At 48.0% G+C, this 25427-nt stretch overlaps 3 protein-coding genes across 4 annotated transcripts in view; 1 reads left to right on the top strand and 2 right to left on the bottom strand.

Annotated features, from left to right (window-relative positions):
- Window positions 1-2: 2 nt before the first annotated feature.
- On the bottom strand, window positions 3-4965 carry PSMC5 (proteasome 26S subunit, ATPase 5). Its single transcript, XM_069541750.1, has 12 exons — window positions 4473-4965; window positions 3854-3925; window positions 2300-2369; window positions 1993-2090; window positions 1772-1828; window positions 1464-1694; window positions 1052-1178; window positions 774-964; window positions 572-670; window positions 381-491; window positions 205-291; window positions 3-106 (listed from the first exon to the last, which is right to left on the bottom strand). The coding sequence occupies exons 1-12, from the start codon at window positions 4494-4496 to the stop codon at window positions 53-55; spliced, it is 1221 nt and encodes a 406-aa protein (XP_069397851.1). The 5' UTR covers window positions 4497-4965; the 3' UTR covers window positions 3-52.
- Window positions 3981-12681, top strand: FTSJ3 (FtsJ RNA 2'-O-methyltransferase 3). The gene is made up of 20 exons (XM_069541702.1): window positions 3981-5137; window positions 5314-5419; window positions 6341-6387; window positions 6512-6591; window positions 7019-7118; window positions 7211-7405; window positions 7486-7601; window positions 7720-7824; window positions 7907-8007; window positions 8239-8319; window positions 8411-8557; window positions 8683-8818; window positions 9954-10135; window positions 10262-10379; window positions 10464-10723; window positions 10961-11049; window positions 11134-11233; window positions 11326-11509; window positions 11591-11685; window positions 11768-12681. Exons 1-20 carry the CDS (start codon window positions 5071-5073, stop codon window positions 11958-11960), a joined length of 2502 nt encoding a protein of 833 aa, XP_069397803.1. The 5' UTR covers window positions 3981-5070; the 3' UTR covers window positions 11961-12681.
- The window catches only part of DDX42 (DEAD-box helicase 42), a 35344-nt gene continuing 22389 nt past the window's right edge, over window positions 12473-25427 (bottom strand). For both annotated transcript variants that reach the window (XM_069541699.1, XM_069541700.1), the window contains 11 exons: window positions 23944-24063; window positions 22684-22860; window positions 22033-22161; window positions 21047-21146; window positions 20403-20450; window positions 19792-19889; window positions 18133-18409; window positions 17159-17385; window positions 15721-15831; window positions 14514-14615; window positions 12473-14100 (listed from right to left, as the gene is read on the bottom strand). In XM_069541699.1, the coding sequence (XP_069397800.1) occupies window positions 13369-14100; window positions 14514-14615; window positions 15721-15831; window positions 17159-17385; window positions 18133-18409; window positions 19792-19889; window positions 20403-20450; window positions 21047-21146; window positions 22033-22161; window positions 22684-22860; window positions 23944-24063 (2121 nt within the window). In that variant the 3' untranslated portion in view covers window positions 12473-13368. The remainder of the gene's footprint in view (window positions 14101-14513; window positions 14616-15720; window positions 15832-17158; window positions 17386-18132; window positions 18410-19791; window positions 19890-20402; window positions 20451-21046; window positions 21147-22032; window positions 22162-22683; window positions 22861-23943; window positions 24064-25427) is intronic.

The following is a 25427-nucleotide window of genomic DNA, read 5'->3' as shown; positions in this document are numbered from 1 at the left end:
GGTCCTGACCGGTAGAGCTTTATTTGAGGGATCCACACAAAGGACGTCTGCCTCACTTCCATAGTTTCTTGATGGACATGTTTTTCTCACTGTCCTTTTGCATGACCTGGAGAGAGAACATTTGAGTTAGAGACCCAGTGAACACGTGCCCGACCCCACTGCTAGAGTCACCACCAGCAAAGGCAGAAAGGCGTGGCCCTGTACCTTAGCTACTGCCATCTCGAAGTCCTCCTGCGTGACGTGCACTCGGCGCTCCCGCAGTGCATACATGCCAGCCTCGGTGCACACGCCCTGAGCAGGGAAAGAAGGGGGAGATGCCGCTGTGCCCTGAACCCAGTGCTTCCTGCCTCTGCCCCCTTTCCCTTGGGCACTCCTGTTACCTTCACTTCAGCCCCTGACGCTCCCGGCATGAGCTCAGCAATTTTTCTCAGGTTGATCCCCCGGGTCAGGTTCATTTTCCGAGAATGGATCTTCAAAATGTCCAGCCGGGCCTAGCGATGGGAGGGGAAAAGCCTAAGCCCAGGGCCTACCGCCACAGCTGGGGCTGCTGCCAATGCTGCTTATTACAAACCTCCTCGTTGGGGGGTGGGAATTCAATTTTCCTGTCTATGCGCCCTGGGCGGAGTAGCGCCGAGTCTAGGATGTCAATCCTATTGGTTGCCATGATAACCTGAGTGGACAAAGCAGGTGGCGTCAGCTAAGCCCTTCCTAAGGCAGGCTGCACCTCACCCAGGGCCTTCCCTTGGTCCTTCCCCAAGCCGACCCCACCGTACCTTGATATTCTTGGTGGCTTCAAAGCCATCCAACTGGTTGAGCAGCTCCAGCATAGTGCGCTGGACTTCACTGTCCCCTCCAGAGCCCCCTTCCAGCCTCGAGGAGCCAATGGAGTCAATTTCATCCATGAAGATGATAGATGGAGCGTGTTCTCGGGCCATGACAAACAGCTCCCTCACCATCCGCGCCCCTGTGCAGAGACCAAGCAGGGTGTCAATAAGCCAACGAGTTCCGCCCCCTCACCCCCGCTTAGTTTCATGTTTCTGACCACAGTTACCTTCGCCGATGAATTTCTGTACCAATTCAGAGCCAGAGACACGAATGAAGGTGCAGTCTGTATGATGCGCCACAGCCCGGGCCAGCAGCGTCTTCCCCGTGCCTGGAGGTCCATACAGCAGTACCCCCTAGAGAGCAAGGGTGGGGCTCAGGGAAGGAAGCTGGCCCCCATGTTTCATTCAAGGAACATTTATAGAGTGTTTGCACTGTGCCAGATCTCACGTTAGACGTTAGAGATAAAAAAGTAAATGTCAAAGTCCTTTCTGGAGCTTATACTCAAACTATCTGATGGCCTGGTAGCGTCTCTTCCCCCAGCCCCTGGGTGAGCAGGACCAGTGGAAGCAAGCTCCAGTCTACCCGGCTGGGGCAAGTGTACAGTAGCAGCATGGCCCCGGCACAGAAGCCCTGCTCACCTTGGGCTGCGCGATGCCCAGTGCTTCAAACAGCTCAGGATGCTTCACAGGCAGCTCGATCACTTCTTTGATCTCCTTGATCTGTTTGTCCAGTCCACCAATCATCTCGTAAGTTGAGTCTGGCACCTTCTCCACCATCATCAGGGACACCAGCGGGTCCACCTTGTTAGGCAGGATCTTGTGCAGAGTGTAGCTATCATTTCTGAGGGCCACCCGGCAATTGGGTGTCACCTGGGCAAGGGACAGAGGTTTAGGAAGTGGTGTGGTGAGAGCTGACCCCCACCTCCCAACTCCCGGGCTGCACTCACATCATTGATGTCGATGTTCTTGTCCACGTCGACGACAAACTTGCCCTCCGGATGTACCTACAGAAGCAAGGGCGCATGACCGTCCCTGACAGTTACCAAATCACTAACCTCACCCAGAAGACCCATGAATCTTACACTAAGGTGAGAACAATGTCCTCACAGCGCACAACGGTACGGGAAAGCAGAGGCAGGTGGCTGGTGCCGGGTCCTGCTGCCTTTACCTTGACGAGCACTTTTTTCTTATCCATGGCCCGGACTACTTCCCCCACGTAGGAGCCCTGTTCCTGCAGCAGCTGTAGCTCCTCCCGCAGCAGGCGAACTAAATGGAAAGCAAGACACCATGATCAATCAGAAGTTTTGAAGGGAAGGACTCAAAGTCTAGAATTCACGTGTTTAAGGAGATTACAATGAAACTCAAGAGAGAAATGAAGCAATGGGCACTTAGGTGAAGACTCGCTTCAAGGACACGGAACACTCAGAGCTCACACCAGTTGCCTCCATGCAGCCCTCCCATCTTTCCCTCCTCACCTTTTGCATTAAGCTCATTCCTCTGTGCCTGTAGCCTCCGGAGATTCTGGCTCTTATCATTCACAATCAGCTATTGGAGAACAAGAAGCAAAGGGTAGAAAACAGGAGGAGGTTAAAATCTTGGCCAAGACCCTCATAGGCTGATATGAGCTGAGTGAGGAAAGCACAGGGCACCTGCAATCCCCATTCAGATTCTCCAATATGACTTTAACCTTGACCCTGTCCTCCAAGAGCGCCTCTGGAGCAAAGGACCACCACGGGGGCGGGGTAGGGGGAGCTGTCTGTCTAAAACTGGTCTAGGAACCCTAATGGAGACAAGGTAACAGCTGATTAACATAGTTTCTCAGAGTGGGAACTTGGGTATTGAAGAAGATTTCTGAGTCAGAATCCTAAGTTCCAGCCCCACTGCTGGCAATCATCAGCTGAGTAAAGCCAATGAAAACCATGAGAAAGGTCTAGATCTGTTACAAAACCGAAAGTGGGTATAGCACCCCTATCCTGGCTCTTTTCAGGATTAACATAAGGAACAAATGAAAGCACATGTTGCTTAGTTGCTAACTTGTGTCTGACTCTTTGTGACCCCATGGACTGTAGCACACCAGACTTTCCTGTCCTTCACTATCTCTTGGAGTTTGCTCAAATTCATGTCTACTGAGTCAGTGATGCTATCCAACCATCTCACCCTCTGTCGCCTCCTTCTCCTCTTGCCCTCAGTCTTTCCCAACATCAGGGTCTTTTCCAATGAGTTGACTCTTCATGTTGGGTCAACAAAGTATTAGAGCTTCAGCATCAGTCCTTCCAATGAATATTCAGGGTTGATCTCCTTTAGGATTGACCTCCGTGCAGTCCAAAGCACTCTCAAGAGTTTTCCCCAGCACCACAATTCGAAAGCATCAGTTCTTCAGTGCTCAGCTTTCTTTATGGTTCAACTCTCACATCTGTACATGACTACTGGAGAAACTACAGCTTTGACTATATAGACCTTTGTCATACAGGTAAAGCATTTCAAAAATGACAAACCAAATAGGATACCCACAAATGTACCTGAAGTTCAGAATTTTCCCTTGTGGCGCGCCTCCATCCAGTTTACGTTATTTTCCTTATTTCTGTGGTCCTTGCTGCTTCTCTAGGCTAGAGCACTGGGCTGTTCAGTTTCATTTCATTCAGTCCCGTGGAATCAGCATTTTCCAGACTCCTGAATTCTTCTCTCACTCTGCCCCAACCCTTCTCTGATAAATGTCATTTCCTGACCCTGTGTCTTCTCTTCACAAGAAACTGTTTCATTTGGGTTTCTAAAAGGAACGACTTTTGGCTGGGGGGTACTTTTATGTTAAAATTTGACTCTTGAAGATGTGTAAGAAATTGTGAATATTAATTATCTTCAAAAAGATGGGGTTTCAGGGGAACATGAGACAGTTAATTTCATATATTTTATACTATTAACTTGTCATCAATACTAATTTTTCCACTGCATGGCAGTGGAATTACATGGATTTGTAGAGATCTGCTCATCCCCCTTCTAGCTCCCTCTGGACCTCTGAAGTCCGTTCTCACCTGGAGTTCTTCAATCTTGGACAGATAATATTGGCGGAGTCCACTGCCTGTCTTCCCCTCTTCCAGCTCCATCTGAGGACACAGTGTAATTATTAACCAAAAGGCTAAACAGCCAAAGGATAAAGCTATTTCCACGTTGACTTCGGAGATTTAAGATTTGTGTTCTCGTCCCTCACTCCATCTCTTCACAACCATTTCCTTAAGACTAAAACAGAATGAGAATGCCGCCTGCCTCTTAAGACTTTCAGGAGGATCAAGAAACAGCGCATCAGGGAACGCTACACAATCCCGAGATGTTATTTGTACAGGAGCAGCCAGCAGGAAGCACGGGGCCCCCGAATCCCGCAAGAGTGGGTTCCCGCTCCCGCGGTTCTCACCGCTCCCGCTGTTCTCACCGCTCCTCACTCAATCGGCTTCCACCCGGTCTTCCACTCCCGGCCCTGCCGTGACCCGCCGCGGGCGGCGCTGACACAGCAGATCCGGTCCCAGGCAGGGCCCAGTCTAGACTGGCCCACCCACCCCGGACGCCCCCGACCCTCTGGCCCCGGCCGGCTGCCCACATCGGATCGCACCTGCTTCTCATCCAGCCCCGGTCCCCGCCCGGCCGCCGCCGCCATACCTGCTCTGGTCCGTCAAGCGCCATCTTCCCTCTTCCGCGGAGACCGCCGGCATCAGAGCCGCTTTGGCACGCAGGCGCAAAGCCGGCGCTTGCGGGGTGGGGGGGTACCAAAGACTCGGGCAGAGAACAGTTCCGGGTCAGTGGGCGGGGTGTGAGGACGGACGGTAACAAATAACAAGGGACATGAGGGGAGGGACGGGGTTACTCTAGGTCAGGATCTTTGGTGTAAAAGGCACAGAACTCCTAAAGTTACTCCCTAGAAATTCGGTTTTGGCGCCATTTCTCCTGGTGCCAGCTTCCAACTTATAAAACCTGGGGAAGGATTACAGGGAAAATATTTGTGGCCACGCTCTAAATGGCGGAAAACTTGGAGCCGGGACGCGAGCGACGCAAGCGGAAACGGAAGTACGTTTGCTGCCCACATGTGCCTCTCCAAGGTGGAGAAAACGGTGCTGGTTGCAGGTGAGTGGTGTCGAGTAAGACTCCGAGTGTCTCCGCGACAGTGAGTGGGAAACGGAAGGCGGAATCTAGTGCTCCGGGAAGAGACGTTCCAACTTCTGCTTTCTCTCCCGCTTGAGTGGTGCCCCCACGTTACACCATGGGCAAAAAGAGCAAAGTCGGGAAGAGCCGGCGGGACAAGTTCTATCACTTGGCGAAGGAGACCGGTGAGTCAGGGTTCGTGCTGTCAGAGCAGGCGAGCCACCGACCTCGGTCGGTTCGCCCCGCTTTCCGAATATTGAGTTTCTTTTCCGCAGAAGGGGTAGTGGGTCGGGAGGCCGTAGAAATCGCGCTGGGAAAGCGCTTCGCGGACCTTGTTACAGAATTTTGTCGCCGCCTCCAGGTTACCGCTCCCGCTCTGCTTTCAAGCTGATCCAGCTGAATCGCCGCTTTCAATTTCTGCAAAAAGCCCGAGCATTGCTGGACCTGTGCGCTGCACCGGGTGGATGGTGGGTAACACCTGGCACCTGACGCTCCTTATGGAAACTTTCTGGGTTCCAGCCTTGGATGACTGAGAATTGACGTTGAGGGGCGGGAGGGATACAGTAATACCAGCCTCAAATTTCTGTACTCCCCAGAACTGTAAGCTTCAGGAGGGAAGATTTAGAACGTGTACATACGTTTGGCTGGTACTGGCCAGGGTTCTTCAGCTCCATTCAGTTGCTCAGTTGTGTCCGACTCTTTGACTTCTGCACACCTGGCCCCCCTGTCCATCACCGACTCATGGAGCTTGCTCAGACTCATGTCCATCGAGTTGGTGATGCCATCCAACTATCTCATCTTCTGTCGTCCCCTTCTCCTGCCTTCATTCTTTCCCAGACCAGGGTTCTTTGCCTTCCCCAATCAATAGAAATTGATTAGGGGCCAGACAGGAAATTCAGGCAAAGCTTTACTGGGGCCCCTGCTGCAGCAGGAGGGCGTGAGAACAAGTAACACGTTCCCTTGGTTGCTAGCTCCTGGAGGGGTGTGAGCTGATTCTTTATACGGGGTGAGGGTTGCTGTGTGTCTAGGAGCCCAGCCTTAGGAGTGGCTTCAGTGGTTTGCTCATCCCGTTGATGATGGTGAGTGTTGGGGCAAGTGCAGGACCCTGCTTTTGCTCCTAGCTCTTCATAGGTGGCAGTGGATTTGTTTGTTTTTTGGTCTTTTGTATCTTGTCCAAAATTTACCCCAGCTGGCCATGCATACAGTTATTTTTAGTCACTTGTGGTTTGTTTGTATTTTATTATTTGAGGAGTTGTTTGTTCAGCCGCAAACACTGCAGCAAAAGGTCCCAGGTCCCAGAGACTCCCAACACTAAGGGTGGGAGATCAGATTGTCAAGGGAGAGGGAGAGGTGGTCGAGGGTATTTTAATCTTTACTTTTTTTTACAGGCTGCAAGTAGCTGCCAAGTTTATGCCTGTATCCAGCCTTATTGTGGGTGAGTGACCGGTGGCTCTCTTAGGTGTTCCCGGGGGGTGGGAGAGTGAGACACTGTGGTTCTGCATTTCCTTCCTCCCTGCTCAAGGCAGCCTTTTGGAATCCTCTGCCCTCTTTTCTTCCAGGAGTGGATCTGGTCCCAATCAAGCCTCTTCCCAATGTGGTGACCCTCCAGGAGGACATCACAACAGAACGCTGTAGGCAGGTAATAGGAACCTTCTTTTTCCCATCCTTTTTATAAGTAGACATCTGCATCCATCCCTCTTCCCACCCTGAGCCCCTGAAAACACGTTTTTCATGTTTACCATGCCCTAAGCAGTGCCCACACATTATCTCTGTGACAAGGCCCAAAAGACAGTGTGTCCATCCAGCCTTTGTTTATTCAGGAAAGAGGTGTTTGGAATTAGAGGAAGTGCAGAGATTTCCATGAAATCCTTTCCAGCAGGTTCTCTATAAACTAAGCTCCATGAGGACAGATAGGTTTGCTTATCGTTGTATTCCCTGTCCACGGCACAGGAATTGGCCTGTGGCAGGCACTCAACAAATGATTGGGTGGACAGATGGCTGAACCAGTGATTCAGTTCATAGCCATGTCTGTATTTCAGTTGCAGTAATCTCTTCCTCCTCTGCAGGCCCTGAGGAAGGAGCTGAAAACTTGGAAGGTTGATGTTGTGCTCAATGATGGGGCCCCCAATGTCGGGGCTAGCTGGGCCCATGATGCTTACTCACAAGGTGCCGGGGTCAGAGGACGTGGAGATAAGGGTGGAGGCGGGCATGCCCTCTCAGGCTGCAGAGGTCCTCAGCTTACCATCTCTGTCCCACAGCCCATTTGACGCTGATGGCTCTGCGTTTGGCTTGTGACTTTCTGGGCCGTGGTGGCTGCTTCATCACAAAGGTTTTCCGTTCCCGTGACTATCAGCCCTTACTGTGGATCTTCCAGCAGCTCTTCCGCCGCGTCCAGGCCACCAAGCCCCAAGCCTCTCGTCATGAATCTGCGGAGATCTTTGTAGTCTGCCAGGGTGGGTGTAACTTCATTTGTTCTCTTGATTCAGTCTCCTACCTACCAAAGCACACTTGCTCATGAATCCTATTATCTTAGGTTTCCTGGCTCCTGACAAGGTTGACAGTAAATTCTTTGACCCCAAGTTTGCCTTCAAGGAAGTTGAAGTTCAGGCCAAGACCGTTACAGAATTGGTGACCAAGAAGAAGCCAAAGGTGTGTTAGGGGAGTGGGCCCACTCTCAGGTCCTGGAACCTGGGGGAGGCTGGGCCTGGTGGGTCCTACAGACAGCCCGGAAGGGACTGACTGCTCAACCTCCATTATTTCCCTTAAGGCTGAAGGCTACGCTGAGGGCGACCTCACTCTCTATCACCGAACCTCCGTCACTGACTTCCTCCGAGCTGCCAACCCTGTCGACTTCCTCTCCAAAGCCAGTGAAGTGAGTCCCCGGATTCGAGGGCTGTGGGGGAGACCTGGAAACAGGGCCTGAGCATCTCCCCACTCCTCCCCTGCCCAAACAGATCTCACTAGACGACGACGAGCTGGCCCAGCATCCAGCCACCACCGAGGATATTCGAGTGTGCTGTCAGGACATCAAAGTGCTGGGGCGCAAGGAGCTCAGGTTCGTGCTGGGGGTGGGCGGAAGTTCTGGGAGCCCCGAGGGCAGCGGGGAGGCCTGGGAGGGACATGATGCTGGATCTTGGGGAACAGGATGCTGCTGTGCTAGAGGTGCGGGGTCGGGGCCTGAGTCCTTGGACTTATGAGGCTCACACGTGAGGTTTGGGGTATGGACGTAAACCAGGAGGAGGTTGGGACGGTGACAGTAGGGTAAGGAATGGTATTTCTGGGGCAGGTCCCTGCTGAACTGGAGAACGAAGCTTCGGCGATATGTGGCCAAGAAGCTGAAGGAGCAAGCAAAGGCCCTGGACATCAGGTGAGGAGGGAGCTAAGCCAGGGCAGGTGCTGAGCGGGTGTTGGCAGGAGGCATCCGTGGAGATAACCAGCTTCTGGGACACTTGTGTCAGCCTCAGCTCCGGGGAGGAAGAGGAAGGAGAGGAGGAGGAGTCTGCAGCTGGGACTGGGCCACAGCTGTCTCAGGAGGAGGAGGAGGAGGAGCAGCTGAACCGGACCCTGGCAGAGATGAAGGCCCAGGAGGTGGCAGAATTAAAGAGGTGAGGGGACCTGGGGGACCACCTCGGCCGAGTCCCTTGGTGGGTGAAGATGCAGGAGAGTGTGAAGGCCTGGCTAGGGAATCTCCAGAGCTGGGCAGCTGTAACTCCTCAACCCGGCCCCTCAGGAAGAAGAAGAAGCTGCTGCGTGAGCAGAGGAAGCAGCGGGAGCGCGTGGAGCTGAAGATGGATCTTCCCGGGGTTTCCATCGCAGACGAGGGAGAGACTGGCATGTTCTCCCTGCGTACCATCCGGGGTCACCAGGTGAGGCGGGGTGGGGCCCACGCAGGAGATGGGAGGACCTGTGTGGGTGTTTGGAGGTGGGGGCCTTTGGTTCGGTACGCTGAATGATCATGGCTTGTGCTTGCTGTCCTCGCCCATAAATGACTTGGTGAGGGGAGTCTGGGAACAAACAAGAGCCTTGTATTTCAAGGACCAGGAGGAGACGTACACCTAAAATAATGGTAGGGTAGGAAGCTTTGTGAGTGTGACGTAGATTTATTTATCCTTGCTGAACTAGAGTATCAGAACCACAAGGCTCTCATTGCCAGATTAGGTGATAGGCGATGCAGCCAGGGTTGCTGGGTTACCAGCGCATATGTTGGGGGGTCCGCCTCAGGGAGGCGGGGCACAGTGTTGTTCAGTTCGCTGAGACCAAGTCAGCACCTGGCTGCACTAGGCTGTTGGACAGTGCTTTCTGCTGAATGCTAGAGAATCTGCTTTTCCTGGTAAAAGCAGCATCACAAATAAAATGAGCTTCTGTGGCTCTTGTGTGGAAAGGTAACAGCCGGGTCACATTGAACTGGAGCCAGAGAGCATGGTGGTCCTAGAGCGGACCACCACTTTCGCATGCTGTCTCCTCATCTGTAAAAGATACTAACAGAAGCCACCCACTAGGGTGTTAGGAAGGAATAAACAAAGATGGTTAGGTGTGATTCCTGGTGTGTAAGTCAGGAAATAGCTGTCTTTGCCATGAGAACAGATTTTGGAGTTGACAAGTGGTTTATAAGTGAAACAGTTCTTTCTGTTAGATGTATGTTGCTGGGCTCCTTTGTTCAATGGAAACAACAGTTGTAGATATTCCCCAGTGATAAGGTGCCTTCTGAGTAATTTGAAAACCAGTGATTTTAAAACATTTTAAAGTTTGGCACCAGTTAGGCCATGGGGTGCTTTTCCATAAACCTGGTCCTTCCACTAATTGAAGAGAACGCTGAGTAACGTGGCCTAGGATGGGGTGTTTTAAACAGTTAACCCCGTCACCTCCCTGTCTATAAAAGAAGATAATGTACTTGCCGCAGTGTTTTTCTAGCGTTGCTGAGACTAAACTAAGATGGTGAACAGGGAGGACCACAGCAGTATGCTCCTTGTCACACCCTTGACCTCTGTCTCTGTCCCTCAGTTGTTAGAGGAGGTAACGCAGGGGGACATGAGTGCTGCAGACACATTTTTGTCCGACCTGCCAAGAGATGACATCTATATATCAGATGGTGAGGATGACGACGACGCATCTCTGGATAGTGACCTCGATCCAGAGGAGCTGGCAGGAGTCAAAGAACCTCAGAGTCTAAAGGACCAAAAGTGGTAAGGAGTGTGTGTATGTGTGTCTGGGGAGGTGTCTATGGGCACCCTCAGCTCAAGTCCTCAGTGGGAGTAGGGGGCAGCAAGCCCTCCAGGGCCCTGACACACCCACTTACCTTGGGGCTACAGTGTACGATTTGCTGAAGTGGAAGATGATAAAGAGGAGGAAGAAGAGAATCCACTGTTGGTGCCACTGGAGGAAAAGGCGGTGCTGCAGGAAGAGCAGGCCAGCCTGTGGTTCTCCAAGGTGAGCAGAGGCTAGGGGCCGAGACAGACCAGGGCTGGCATTCCCCGGGACAGAGAGCGGTGCCTGACGATTCCCCCATCGCAGGACGGCTTCAGTGGGATTGAGGACGACGCCGATGAGGCCCTGGAGATCAGTCAGGCCCAGCTGTTGTTTGAGAGCCGTCGCAAGGGGCAGCAGCCGCCACCACCGCCTTCCAACGAGGAGACCGAAAACAAGCCTCCCCCGTGCCAGGGTGAGGCCCCTAAGGGGGCGGGGGCTCCTAAGGGGTCAGAGGTCGCCCTTGGGCCTGGAGTGGAAGAGCGCGATGGCAGCTCCGACAGTGACAGCAGCAGCGAGGACGAGAGGTGAGTGGTGGTGGCTGACAGGAGGGCTCAAGGAGCAGCCGTGGTTCTGGCCCATCCTCTGGGAGCTGGAGCTGGAGAACTGAATACAGTTGGTTCTGTTTTAAGTGATCTGCAGTACAGCCCGAGGGGCAAGGTTTCTGGAAGTTCCCCAGGCAGTTTTAACTAAGAACTAGGGTTGGGTCCGGGTGGCGTGGGTTATGGTGGGACATGGGTGCATGTCCTTCCCCTCTTGCACAGCTGGAAATCACAGCGCGGGAAGAAGCGAGGCCACGGGCCTAAGTCAGAGGACGATGATGGGTTTGAGGTGGTGCCTATCGAGGACCCAGGTGAGAGCTCTGCACTGAGTGGGAGGGAAGGCCACCGGAGAGGTGGGTGTTGTGGGCTGAGCTCTGACCTGCTTCCCTCCCTAGTGAAACATCGGATCCTGGACCCTGAAGGCCTTGCTCTAGGTGCAGTTATTGCTTCTTCCAAAAAAGCCAAGAGAGACCTCATAGATGACTCCTTCAGCCGGTGAGGGGCCAGGAAGTCACAAGAATTGACCTGGGTAGGGGGTGGGAGGGTTGGTTTCTGTGAAAGCCTGATGTGGTGTTCTCTTCACCTAGGTACACGTTCAATGAGGATGAAGGGGAGCTTCCAGACTGGTTTGTGCAGGAGGAAAAGCAGCACAGGATACGACAGTTGCCCGTCGATAAGAAGGAAGTGGAACACTACCGGAAACGCTGGCGCGAAATCAATGCACGGCCCATCAAGAAAGTGGCCGAGGCCAAGGCCAGAAAGAAACGGAGGGTGAGCTTGGGGCTGCCTGAGATGCTGGGTGGGCTGGGCAGGGGTAGGAGAGGTTGGTCTGACTGTGAGGTCCCCCAACAGATGCTCAAGAAGCTGGAGCAGACTAAGAAGAAGGCAGAAGCTGTGGTTAACACGGTGGACATCTCAGAACGGGAGAAAGTGGCGCAGCTTCGAAGGTGAGGGGTCGGGGGTCACCCACAAAGGTGCACGGAACCAGGGAGCAGCAGGAAGCCTCTAACCTGTGTCTTCCGCTTACAGTCTCTACAAGAAAGCCGGGCTTGGAAAAGAGAAACGCCAGGTCACCTATGTTGTAGCCAAAAAAGGTGTGGGCCGCAAAGTGCGCCGGCCAGCTGGGGTCAGAGGTCACTTCAAGGTGGTGGATTCGAGGATGAAGAAGGACCAAAGAGCACAGCAGAGGAAGGAGCAGAAGAAAAAGCACAAGCGGAAGTGAGCAGGGCCGCTGGGCCTGAGGGACTGTGCGAGGGTGAGCAGGGCTCAGGGCCCCTTCTGGCCCCCTGGTGCCAGCCCTGCCCTTGCCTGAGGGACTGTGCGAGGGTGAGCAGGGCTCAGGGCTCCTTCCGGCCTCCTGGGCGCCAGCCCTGCCCTTGCCTGCCTCAGTCTTTAAAGACAGGTTCCAGCTACCTGCACTCTTGTGGTCCTGTGCACTGAGGGGGCATCATACTGACCGACTGGAAGAAAGGGCTCCCATCAAAGCCCCACTAAAAACGCCGTCGGCTCTATCAGAGCCCACAAGCCTTCTGTGAAGGACGTGGGGCACTGGGCAAGGAGTCTTACCACTTCTGAATCATAAGGGAAGCTCCACACCACAGTGGCAGTCACTGCACCCTATGCCTGGGCAAGTGGCTCTCAAGCTTTCCCCCATTATCATCTGAATAAAACCAGGAGGAACATACTTGTATGTTCCAACTCATGGTGAAGTAGAAATGATGAGCAATCCACAGGTCCCAGTAGTAAAACATTTACTAGAGCAAGCAGAAGGGAATGCACATCTTAAAGAAACCCTCACAAAGTCACAAAATTTGAAGTATGTATATTTCTTTTCCTTTTATAAACAAGATAGAACAAAAATCATCAAAATCATTTCAGCAAAAGATTTTTCTACCATTGTGGCAAGTTAAAAAAAATACAATGAAATAGAAGACACTTTAAAAGCTGTTGTTGGGTTTGTTTTTTTTTTTTTTTTCATTTTAAATTTATCAACAGTTTAGGCCCAGAGCAGTCCTGTTTCCAGGATCGCCTTTACCCCTCAGCTGCAGGGTCTCTGGGTCTGGCAGGCTGCTGCTTCCCGTCTCAGAGCTGGACACTAACCTGGCTGGGAAACCTGAGCATCAACTCGCATGTAGCATCAGGCCCCTCCCCTCCCCCCACCTCCCCTGCAGAGGTTTGGAAGCGCTTCAGTGCACATCCCCAACACCTCCAGGGACTCATCTGCAGAATCAATCCAGCCTCAAATGAGGACTGCCTGGCCACAGAAAATTTTGTTGATGTTTTTAAGGTGACACTTTAGTAAAAAATATGCACTACATACAATATAAACCTAGAGTGAGTTTTGTGCCCTGTAAGGCCCCTTCTCCCAAGGTATCCTCAACTGCCCCTGGTGACACTCACCCAGAGCCAAAAGAAGCTGCCAACTCTGGCTGCTTCTAAGACGAAAGCAGCTTCCCAAGAAAATACCTGAAACGTTCCCTAGGTGAATGGGTCACGTCTCCAAACTCCAGCTGTCCATTAAGGGCCCAGGGTCCTTACACCTTGGGCCCCAACCCAGCCCTGAGACACCTAGTTACCAAATCTAAAAATAAAGTTAAAGACAACTGACTTCACACCTCAGCACATACCCTCTAACTGTCCCACCGACTTTTCTTGCGCTTGGGCGGCTCGGGGACAGCAAAACCATCAGGAGTCTTATCTGTCTTGCTGTCCATCTTGTCCACCTTCGGGCTGTCCACCTTGGGGTCCATCTTGCTTTCACGATTAAAACTTTCCTTCCTGCTTTCACCGTTCCGACCATCACTGGCACCCCGGCTCTCCCCATGTCGGCCTCCGCCCCCTCCATGCCTGTTCTCTCCGTGAGGATGACCATCAGCATGACGGCGGCTGTCAGTGTGACGGCTGCTGCTCTCTGGGTAGCGGTATCCCTCTCCGTGGCGACCCCCATCTCCATGGCGACCCCCATCTCCGTGCCGTGGGCTATCGCCATGCCGATTGCCACTCTCTCCATGACTGTGACGACTTCCACCCCGGTTCTCAGTATATCGCTCTCTTTTCCCATTGCCACCCCCAGTCCCTTCTCGGCTGTTACTCCCTGAAGCTGTGTTGTTGTTGACCCCTGGAGCTCCGGCAGAAGGGTAGGTCACCGGGGCACTGCTGAGGTTCCCAGGACTGCCAAAGCCTGGGATACCCTTTGTGGCGCTGGCAATGGGGCTGTCGGGACTGCTGTGGCCCTGCTGGGCTGAGTTAGTTGGAACTGAATTCAAGCTCCCTGCACTAGTCCATCCGCTTGCCCCAGCCGCAGAGCTTCCAGCCTTCTGGTTGCTTAAACTGGCAGCAACAAAGTGGCTCTTGTACTGTGACTAAGAGAGAGACAACAGCAGTGGGTGAGACAGTAAGTTTAAGAAATGTAATGGCCCAGCTAGCTAACTGGAGGTACAGAAGAGACACAGAAGCAAACTTGTCTCAGCTGAAAAATAGCAATCACTCAACCAGATTACAAGAGCCTTGGCACCTTGATGTTTGTTAAGAGCAGGGAGGGAACACTGAAACTGTTTTAGGTTGAGGGCCCTGAGCATGCCTGAAGGAGATGACCAGCAACAGGGGTTTGTCCAGCCTCTACACCTGCAGCTCTAGGTAAGCTGCAGTTAAGCCGATATTCAGAACTGAAAATGGCGGAAGGCCCTCAGGAAACCCAGCATCTACTCTACAAGGCCAGCTGCCATCTCAGGAAGACCAGTGCCCCTCACCCCTGCCCGAGTGCTTGATTTCACACCTGGAAAGCTGCTTTCATCGCCGTCAGCCGGTCTCCCATGGCTCCCGTGGAGGGCTTGTAGGCCTCATAATTGCTCATTACATTGTTGTTACTTCCTCGGTCCTAAAAAATAAACACAATCATGAGAAAGGAAGAGTGAGCAGGGAAGCCTACTGCCACAGAAGGGCCTCAATATGCTGGAAACTCAAGAGGGAGCTGAAATAGGTGTGGGATTTTTTTTATGCCTTTCAACCCAGTAAGTCTATTTCTGAGAACCCACCCTAACAGTAAGAAATGAGGTCAGATTATGCCCAAAGCTGATCACCTGTTATTATTTATAGGCATAAACATTACATTTATGTAACTGTGCAAAAATTATGTTAAAGCTGAAAAGGCCACAAGGCAGCGCAGCACATACTTAACTGCTCAGGCTCTACATCCAAACCCTGAAGAGTCTGAACCTCAGCTTCGATGCTTCCCAGTGTAACCTTGGGTGCCTCAGTGTGTCAGCTGTATTTACTCTGAGTGACTGTGAAGCCTGAGGTGACGTGTGGCTGCTTGAACTGGCCAGGCACATACTAAGCGCTCGGTATCACCACTATCACCTGCATGATCCATAGCAGCAGCGTCACTGTGACACGGGGACAGACTCCTTCACCAAGATACCGAGCTAACTACAGTGATCCAGACACACAGACTGACAGCTTTCTCCCTTGGTTTAAGAATCAAAGTGACAAGAAAGTTAAGAAAGCCAGGCAGGGGGAGCTTTTGTTACTTGGGTTGTGAGAAAAGCTAGCTCTCATATCTGAACCAATTTCCCAGAGAGGGTAGCACTGTTTGTGCGTTTAGTTACAAGATACAGCTGAATTACAGAGGAACCCTCTGGCTTGAGGCCAATGCTGGAGGGCGTGTGGAAAGACCGCTAGGCCCCATCTCCAGAGTCTGATTCACCAGGTCTAGGGTGGGCCATGAGACTGCATTTGTTGCAGGTCCAGGGACCACACTTTGAGAACCAATGCTAATCTACACTGATTTCCTGAGCACACTTAGTCAAGGACACACAGTTACTTCTTTAATATAAAGTCACATTAAGAACCAACACTGTACAGACTCAAGTCAGCAGATGACAGCGTTTTGAACTCACTGAGACTCAGGTAAATAAGAATAGTCCTAACGTCATGAAAGATGCAGGACCAGCCTGAAGGACATTGCTCTAGTCTCCACTCACCGAGCTCTCAGAGCCAAGGCCAGGCCGCTCCCGGTAGCCCAGGCCTCCTCCACCAATGTTCAGCTTTTTCCCCTTCCCTCCTTTGAAGCGGGATTTCCGAAACCAGGCATTCTGCAGCAAACACAATTCAAGGTTAAGTCACGGGAGGAAGAGACACCCAGAGAAAGAGAACAAAGTCAAAGAGGAAACTAAACAGGAGGGAGAATCTTTAGCCAATGTATCTACAGCAAAGGAGGAACTGTTCACAGGAACCACAGATTAACTTCTTTTTGGTAGCTTAATCCATCAGATCTGTCAGGAGCCTTTAGCTAAGGCTTCCTTTCACTGCTCCTTTCTTCCTTCAGAGCTTCCAGGAAGGGCAATGATTACAATACACTTCAAATGTAGAGCAATTCCTCTGGCTATTTCTAACTTCCTCATGGAAAATGAATTTATTTTCTATTTCTCAGACAATCATCTATACATAAAATCTCTGGGGGAGCTTAAGAGCTTTATCTGACTATCACAAGTTACAGTCAAAAGTACTTGAAAGGTGGCAAGGTGCTGATCAGAGAAGCTGATCAATCTGAGGGCACAGGAAGCCTGAAGCACAATGAGATCAAGGAAAACGCCAAAAACAAATATATCTGGTTCAGAAACTTAGTTTAGGATTGGCTCCCCAGGAGAGAGAAAGGTGGCAAGGTGCTGATCAGAGAAGCTGATCAGTCTGACAACACAGGAAGCCTGAAACACAATGAGATCTAGGAAAACGCCAAAGACAAAATAGGTCTGGTTCAAAACCTTAGTTCAGGACTGGCTCTCCAAGAGAGGGAAGGAAACACCACTCTTCCCTCCCCTGAAATGCTGGTCCTTTACTCCCAGGGCGGGAAGCATGGGCAGTAGGACCACAGTTCAGCTGCATTACGGGTGAACAGCTCTATAGGCTGACCTATGAGTCTGAAAAACACAGAAGTCTCTACTATCAGAACATGTATCCCAAATACACTGGCAATTTGGGAACTGTGTGTATCAAGATGACTCAAGATTTAATTCAGCAGAATGCCTCACTCAGTTTTGGATCAACAACCAGTGTAGTCAAAGGTCTGAGAAGTAGTGAAATGCTTTTTTAAAAAAGACATCATATATTTTTAGCCCCCAACAGAAAAAACTGGGGTAAAGGGCAGTGAGGGGAATAGTAACTTTGACAGTAAAATTGCTCACAAGTGTCATATGCAGCAAGAAGGAAGAAATCCAAGGGACAGATTTCAGCACAAGAAAGGAATAGCTTTTCAACATGTATGCTGCTGAGAGAAGGAGAAGGCAAATCAGATGAGCTTTAATGCCTCACAGTACCAATCTGTACCTTGTAAGTGCTGCCTGCCCAATGCTATTGTCATGTTTCTGTTCCCTGCCTCTGGCATAGTGAAGCTTTTTCACTGAAGTATGTCCAGTCACTCACCTGCATGGCCAGATCTAGGAGTTCCTTGGAAACATGCTGATTGGCTCCTTCCAAGTTCCGAACAAGGTCACCTGCAAAATTGCTGTCCTTGGGTGTCAGCAAGGTATATGCCACGCCCTTCTCACCCGCTCGTCCTGTGCGGCCAATCCTATGAGTATGGGTGTCAATATCTCGTGCCACATCATAGTTAATGACAGTCTTAATTGAAGGGATGTCCAGACCACGGGCTGAAATAAAATAAAAATTCTTTTATTCTTTATCAGAAGTCAAAACACCAAAGTCACCCAAAATGCTTACCTAAGAAGCCACATTCCTCTTATCTAAGCAAAGCACATGGTTTGATGTGCTGAGATATAGGTATGAGAGCCACCCGTCTAAAAGGAACGCTACTATTATAGATTCTACAACGGTAGGTAAACTTAGTGTGGAGGGACACCTATCTTCTACTACCAGTAACCTGCCGTGGCCTCTCTCTTGACCAGAAATAAGCTGGAAAAAAAAAAATTACAACCAACATCAAATGTGTCTTGAGGCTGAGAAGTGATCACCTTTCTGGGAGAAAATACCAAGTTTTTAAGTGCAGCTATTAAAACTCATCAGAACAAACTCAAAAATCACATTTCAAAATTTTTTTCTGATCTCGAGTGAAATATGTCAAACTACATAACCAAACTAAGACATCTACTACATTCAGGGACACAGCCTACGACGTATCTGTGTTAACAGTTTCATCCTCAAGTGTCTTCCAAATGCAGGGATTCTTTTTTTTCAGAGAGGAATATTAAGTGGGAAGTGGTACTCAGAGTTCCAGACTATGATCACTATGCTCTGAACTGCTGCTTCAAGGGGTGTGGACAGCCAGGCCAGCAGAGTGCCTTCAACTGGCCTCTTCAGATATTACAGGTCTACATAGCCAGACAGAGCAACCCATACAGCACAGGAACCAAGGGTTACTGGGGAAACGCACACCCTACCTGCAACGTCTGTGGCCACTAGGACGGGGATGTCCTTTTTCTTAAAGTCTGAAATAACCTTGTTTCTTTCACTCTGATCCATGTCACCATGGAGCAGGCCAAGATTATGACCCTCCTGCTTAAGGTTATTGGCCAGCTCTTCAGCATTGGCTTTCTTAGTAACAAACAGGAGGACACTCCCTGAAGAGGTAAACTCCACTAGACGCCGGGTGAGCCAGTTCCATTTACTAGGTCCAGAATGGAGGATCTCCACAATCTGAGTCACATCTTCATTTGCCTGAAAAGAAATGAAAAAGATGACGGCAACATTTGTGCCACAGGGCACCTGAGTAAGAACCCGACACCACACTTTCCACCCGCGTCTAGAAGAACCATGAACAATCCCCGTATCCTTGAGCTTTCCTTCAGCAAGTCAAGTGCAACTCAAATTTTACATCCCGTCTCAAATCACAGTGCTCCCCACCTCCCGATGTGTGTGCGCGCGTGCGTGCTCAGTGGTGTCTGACTCTTTGCGACCATGGACTGTGGTCCACCAGGCTCCTCTGTCCTTGGGATTTCCCAGGCAAGAATACTGCAGTGGGTTGTCATTTCCTTCTCCAAGGGATCTTCCCAATCCTGGATTGAACCCGGGTCTCCTGCATTGGCAGGCGGCATTTCTTTACCACTGTGCCACCTGGGAAGCCCTCCGCTCACATGTGTACGTATACCTAAATAATCTCTAAGCCCCAATGCTCTACAATACTTTTCTACATATCTATTCAGATTATTCTCAATAGAGTAAGAGCTCCTAGTACAATTCATACCCACACTCAGCAATCAAAGTGGACAATGTTTAAAAGCTAACTGCACAGAACTTTTGCAGAAGGCAACGGCAACCCACTCCAGTACTCCTGCGTGGCAAATCCCATGGATGGAGGAGCCTGGTGGGCTGCAGTGCATGGGGTCGCTAAGAGTCGGACACGACTGAGTGACTTCCCTTTCCCTTTCACTTTCATGTGTTGCAGAAGGAAATGGCAACCCAGTCCAGTATTCTTGCCTGGAGAATCTCAAGGACAGGGGAGCCCGGTGGGCTGCCACCTATGGGGTCGCACAGAGTCGGACATGACTGATGTGACTTAGCAGAAGCAGCACAGAACTTTACTAGCATACTAAGCATATAAAGGAATTCTCAAGGTTGCCTTATTTGATTTCCTAATCACAATTCAGAGAAATTTTCCACATAGGGCATATGTATAGGTGAGGAAAACAAAACATAATTCAACAGGCCTTTCAAATCTCCCAGCTCCACACAGTGAAGGCCACCTCCCACAATCACTGAAGATGACCAGCATCTTTCAGACAAGACTTGCTCTTTTCTTCCCCCAAATAATTTTTTTTTAAAAGAAACCTTTTATTGTGGAAAATATTTTAACATTCAAAATAAATAAAATGAACAAAATCAACTCCCATGTAACCATCACCAGACTTCAACAATTATTAATATTTTGCCAAACATATTTCACCTATTGCCCCCAACCCTTGTGCTTTTAAAGCAAATTTGAAACACGGTGCCTCATCTGTAAGTGTGTAACGTTTTTTCTCTCAATAGTGAGAAAAGAAATCCATGTTACCAGTGTGAAAAATAACCCCCTGGGACTCATCTGCCCCACTCAGGCTTACCTCTCCAATATCTCCCTGTACCACACGAATGGGGTCAATCAGGATGTCTCTGGCCAGCTTTTCGATCTTTTTCCGAAAAGTTGCACTGAATAAGAGAGCTAAAAGGTAAACCATGTTAAAGAAACAGTTATCACTTCTTTTTTGAATACCCACCAAGCTCCCTACTGACATTCACTGCTCAGGTTTTGAAAAATGAAAGCCCACTGAAGTTTAAAAATTAATTCGCTAAGGAAAACAAAATTACCATTATTTTCATTTTACACATTTTCAGTTAAGGCAGATGTTGCTGTCATTATGGTTCAGAAAAAGGCTCTTGACTTCAAATCAGCGGATCTGCACTGTGTATTGCCTCTAGCCAGAGATAAGACGTTATGAACTGAGGCACGTCATTTAATTCTCAGTCTTGGTACTATCATCTATAAAAATGAGTGAGTTCTATCTGGTGATCTCTAAGGTCCTGTCTAGCTCAGACAGACTGTCATTATCTTCCCCTTTATGGTTCCTCACCAGTACAAACATGATTATTTTTACTGCCATAACTGAGAGTTACAAAATAAATAGGTGTTTATTCTGAGCACAAATGTGGCTCAAGGAAACTGCTTCATACGTACTCTGTCTGTCAGGACGGACATGACTTGCTATGGATCGCACCTGGTACTCTGGAAGAAGCAGAAGAGTAAAATCAGTATTATAACTCTGCATGACGGTTTGGGATACCTGGAAAATCATTTATTAACAGCCAAAATCTTTCTACAAAGACATTACAAGAATTAAGGAAGTTCTGGAACTCCCAGACCTGTCACTCAGTGTGAAACTCAGAAACACTTAGTCCAACACCTAACTGGGTTAGGCTCAGTGGTGTTCCACTCAACAAAGACAGTTACTCAGAATTTTCACACAACTGGTTAAGTCAAGGAGGACAGGAAAGCAAAGGCCTGGAAGGATATGACACCTACCTCCCGAATAACACAGACCTTGACCTCCACAATCAGAGGCAGATGAATAAAAATAAAGCCTAGAATATTCTCCCTATATTCACAGGTACTTTCAGACGTCCTCAACCCAGTTAAGCCTAACATACTTTTTCTGAAAGAACTCCTAAAAATAGCTAATGTCTTAGCTCTATCTCTACGGTCCAACCCTACCCAGGAGTATTTTTAGCTTCTCACACAGAGAAAAAATTAAGTCTAGAAAGCCATGGAAATAACTAGTGTCCTTAAGACAGAGACAGGAGAATCTGGTACTCAAAGCATACCAAATCCCATGTCAAACATTCGATCTGCTTCATCAAACACAAGGTAGGAGACTCTCTGAAGGTTGGTAGCTTTCTTCTTCACATGATCAATCAGTCGACCCTAAGAGAGCCAGAAAATGAACAGTAAGTCAAGTCATCCCAGTTATCTGCCGGACACTGGTTCCAGCCTCATCCCCTATGAGGAAGCTCAAGTCCCTTAAACAAAATGAAGCAGTATTTGCACATACAACCTATGCACACCCTCCTGTATATTTTAAATCATCTCTACATTACTTATAACACACAGTGTAAATGCTACATAAACAGTTGCCAACATACGGAAAAGTTTGCTTTCTTGACTTTTTTTCCCCCTGGGTATTTTCAATCCTTGGCTGGTGGATCCCACAGGGAAACCTGCCAATGTTGAGGGCTGTTTAATTAAATGTATTTACAAGAACTTTCTAGAGTTCTGCTCCTGGCAAAAATAACACTCCAGTTTCAGACTGCAATATACACTAGTCTGACAGCCTTGGATCCTATGCATCGCTGTGCCCCAAAGAACAGAAAATCTGAAAACTCACTGGCTTCCTCCTTTACATTAATTGTGATTAAAACTGTAGAAAGACTGTGAAAACTATCTTTTGTGAGGCTTTCTGAAATGACCAAAGTTAAAGCCTTACTGATGGGTCTTAATGTTTAAACTATAATCTTCAAGGCAGTTTTGACCATATTCTGAACTTAGGCTCTCCATAAGCATGGATCTATTTTCCAGGACAGTGTTAAGAAAAACTGTTTGATGCAGACAGAAATTTGTAGCATACAGAGAATCTTACTAGACTGCTATTTTAGTCCAGCAACCAAAATTAAACCAAAGCCACAAGCTATCACTGCCTTGGAATATTCTCAACCCTGCTTCACCACATTTCAGAGGAAATGCCTTCCAACAACTGACATTTTTTCTATACCGAGAGAGGCTGATAAGCTATTTAAACCTAAGACATACTTACTGGTGTACAGACAACAATCTCTGCCCCTTCCTGAAGGGCCTTGGCCTGTTCCCACATGCTCCCTCCTCCATACACAGCCACTGATCGAAGATTGTATGCTTTCCCAAACCGCTTACATTCTGCATGGATCTACAAAGGTAACATGATGGCATATGAACAAATACCTCTGTGACACTAACCTGTCACAGTCCAAAAAAGGAGTTATGAAAAACACACAAAATGTGATGTCAATAGAAAATCAAAAGGTAGAAAATACAAACACAATTTTATTCATAAAGAAAATCAACAGGGTACCATTATCACATCTTAAAAGGCTATCTAAAATCTTGTTGTGACTATTCTTTTTCACTTCTCTTCCTGACCCTGTTATTGCCTTTCACCACACAAAAGGCAAATCAATTGGTTCCCAAATCAACTGGTTATATAGAAAATACATAACGTGCAATATTTTCTGGAAGTTTCCTGAGAGCACAACAATGTGAATCTACTTAATGTCACTGAACTGTACACTTAGAAATGGTTAAAATACTGAATTTTGTGTATTTCATACAATTATTAAAAAAAACCACAAAGTTTCCTGGTGATTCTACCCAGCTGATTAGTCCTCATTAGTTGATATATGGAAGGGGGCACTCTACACAAAGCACATACCTGCTGGCAGAGCTCCCTAGTGGGGCACACAATCACTGCAATCGGTCCATCACCTGGTTCCAATTCTTTCTGGTCCATGATATGAATCAACATGGGCCAGATAAAGGCAGCAGTTTTCCCACTGCCTGTTTTGGCAATACCAATCATGTCTCTACCACTTAATGCCACAGGTACACCCTAGAGGAAAAAGAGAAGTAGTATCCAAACTTTTCATTTTAAAGATGAACTGAAGGCAACCCTGAGAAAGGGCAGATGACTAATAATGACATTTATTTCCAATGGGACAAAAATGTCCTAGGCTATGCACACTGGTTATGGAATAACAAGAAATCCCTGGGGGGGGGGGGGGGGGCGGGGAATGAAACATCTGGATTCCCATAAACTTCATTTGTAGGAAACATTATCATTGCTAAAATTAAAAAAAAAAAAAATTTGGCCCCCCTCACCATGAAGGTATAGAATGTCTCATCCACATACTGAACTGTGTAGAAAAGAATAAAATCCATTTATAAATGGGAAACAGAAGCTATTACTTTCAGTTATAAATGAGAAGTTTCAGGCCATGGACAAAGGAATCCTCTTAATTGACAGTGCTATATTTCTCCACACACAAACTTTTGTTTAGTTTAGGCTTAATGAACAGTTTTCTTCAAATCATATTTTCAAGACATTTATCAGAAACAGAAGAACATTTCTTAGTCTTTTAGCAACTTTTAAAAATAGGTAAGTAGTAGATTTATTAATACAGCACACTAGTGAAAGATACAAGCGGCCAGATAACAGGGCTCTGACCCGAGGACAGAGCGGGCTACATTTTTATAATCGAAGAAAAGTGACAAAGGGGAGAAGAACACCTCACGTCCTAGGTCTCACTCAGTTGAGTTCCTAAGACAAGTCACCAAATGAGGGCCCCTGGCTTTCACACAGGGAAGAATTAAAAAGCAAGCCATAGTGAAGTGAAAGCAGTTTATTTAGAGAGATTCACATTCCATGGACAGAATGTGGTCCATCTCTGGTGACAGCAGTCAGTAACTTAAAGAGTGGTAAAATATTCATTTCTGCTTTTTTAAAATTTTAAAGGTTTCAAAAGTTCTATCCATGTCAATACAGTTCTGTACTAAAGTGTTTTGTTGCTTTGTCAGTTAAAAAAAAAAAAAGATCACAATGTCATTCTGCTTCATTTTTCTTTCATTGTATTTACTTCAGTTCAGTTCAGTTCAGTCAGTCATGCCCAGCTCTTTGTGACCCATATTTACTTACCTGGCACTGTATTGGAGTAGGCTGCGTGTACTCAGATTTCCGAATCTGGTGCATAAGTTGTTCATCAAACCCAAAATGAGCAAAACTACTTCCTGGTCTAGGAGGTGCAGCACCAGAAACCTAGAGATAAAGATGACTTGCAGGAATGACTTATACTTCAAAATAAATAGCACTTGAAGGTCAACAGTATTTACCTGTAGCTCTCCAGTGTTTAGTTGGAATATGAAGAAGTGAAAACCTAAGTCTATACCTAATAGCTTACAATGTGTGAAAAGGTAAAATTCAAATAATAACGGACCTAAATCTGGCATTAAAAAAAACTCCAAAATAAATATTTCTGAGATAATGGTCATGTTATTTTAAATGATTACAGGCCTTGAAATCTCTTCAATCACCGTTAATTTTCTGTCATGTTCAAAAAGAAGTCATGTTCAAAAAACCGGAAAAAGTCAATATATTTTTTCCATGTGTATAACTATTAACTAAGTGGTAGAAAAAAAAAAATTTACTCTAGAAATAGAGTGCAAATGAGCTCCAAATTCAGACACACCTATAACCCACTGGTTATAAAGATATTATCTACTGTCTCCAATCTCAGTCATGCCTGAAGAGATAGTGCTCTGCTTAGCGCAGATGCAGACACTGCCACGTTTGAGTGTCTGAACGGTACCCAGGTGAGGAAAGGGCTTCCACCTCCATGCTGACTCCAACAGTGCCAAGCTTTCAATGCTTCTGGGGTAATGCTGCTATTTCCAATCAGCGTTTCACTTCAGTTTTCTTTAAGGGGTACTTCTTAGAAAACAGACAAGCATGTACACACACACACACAAAACCGCTCAACCACCTACCCCTCAGGAAACAAGTTCAAACATCACGTAGCAACTGGTATGGCCAGAAAGTTGTCCACACCAGAGCAGGCATCATTTTACTACCCATATGTTTCACTTCGTATCTAGCAGCACCTTAAACAAATGTGGCCAACGTACAACCCAAAGCTTTTTAGTGGACAGTTTAAAACTATTATTCTGATATTAGCGCATGCATATTTTGTAAAGTTGTTAATTTCTTCATCTAATTAAAAAATCGTGCCGTACACAATGTGAAAAGCAAGTGCATCTTAATCTTGAAATATTTTAAGACTTCCTATATTGTTCACATCAGTTAATTTTGTCTCCTCTTTCTAAAGATGGGGACCACTTGCCTTTAGCCCGCCCAAAACAGTTCTTAATTAGCACATTGCTCTCATGGCTATCAGAAACACTTACTGATTGGTTTTAAGGTCATATGACCTATTGTTCCAACACAACACACAGTTAGAAAAAAAACTACACAAAGTTGACTGAACACATACATATAGCAACTCATGTGTATACATCAAATAAAAAAAAATCCTATCCTAAAACAGCTGTAAAACTAAAACAGTAAAATCAAGACACAAAAGTCCAAGGGGTCTAATTATTACTCTATCAAAGACAGTTGAGGGA

The sequence above is a fragment of the Ovis canadensis genome, chromosome 11 (genome assembly GCF_042477335.2).
Source record: "Ovis canadensis isolate MfBH-ARS-UI-01 breed Bighorn chromosome 11, ARS-UI_OviCan_v2, whole genome shotgun sequence".
Lineage (NCBI taxonomy): Eukaryota > Metazoa > Chordata > Mammalia > Artiodactyla > Bovidae > Ovis > Ovis canadensis.
Note: the sequence above shows the minus strand (reverse complement) of the source record. Positions and strands in the feature narration are given on the sequence as shown.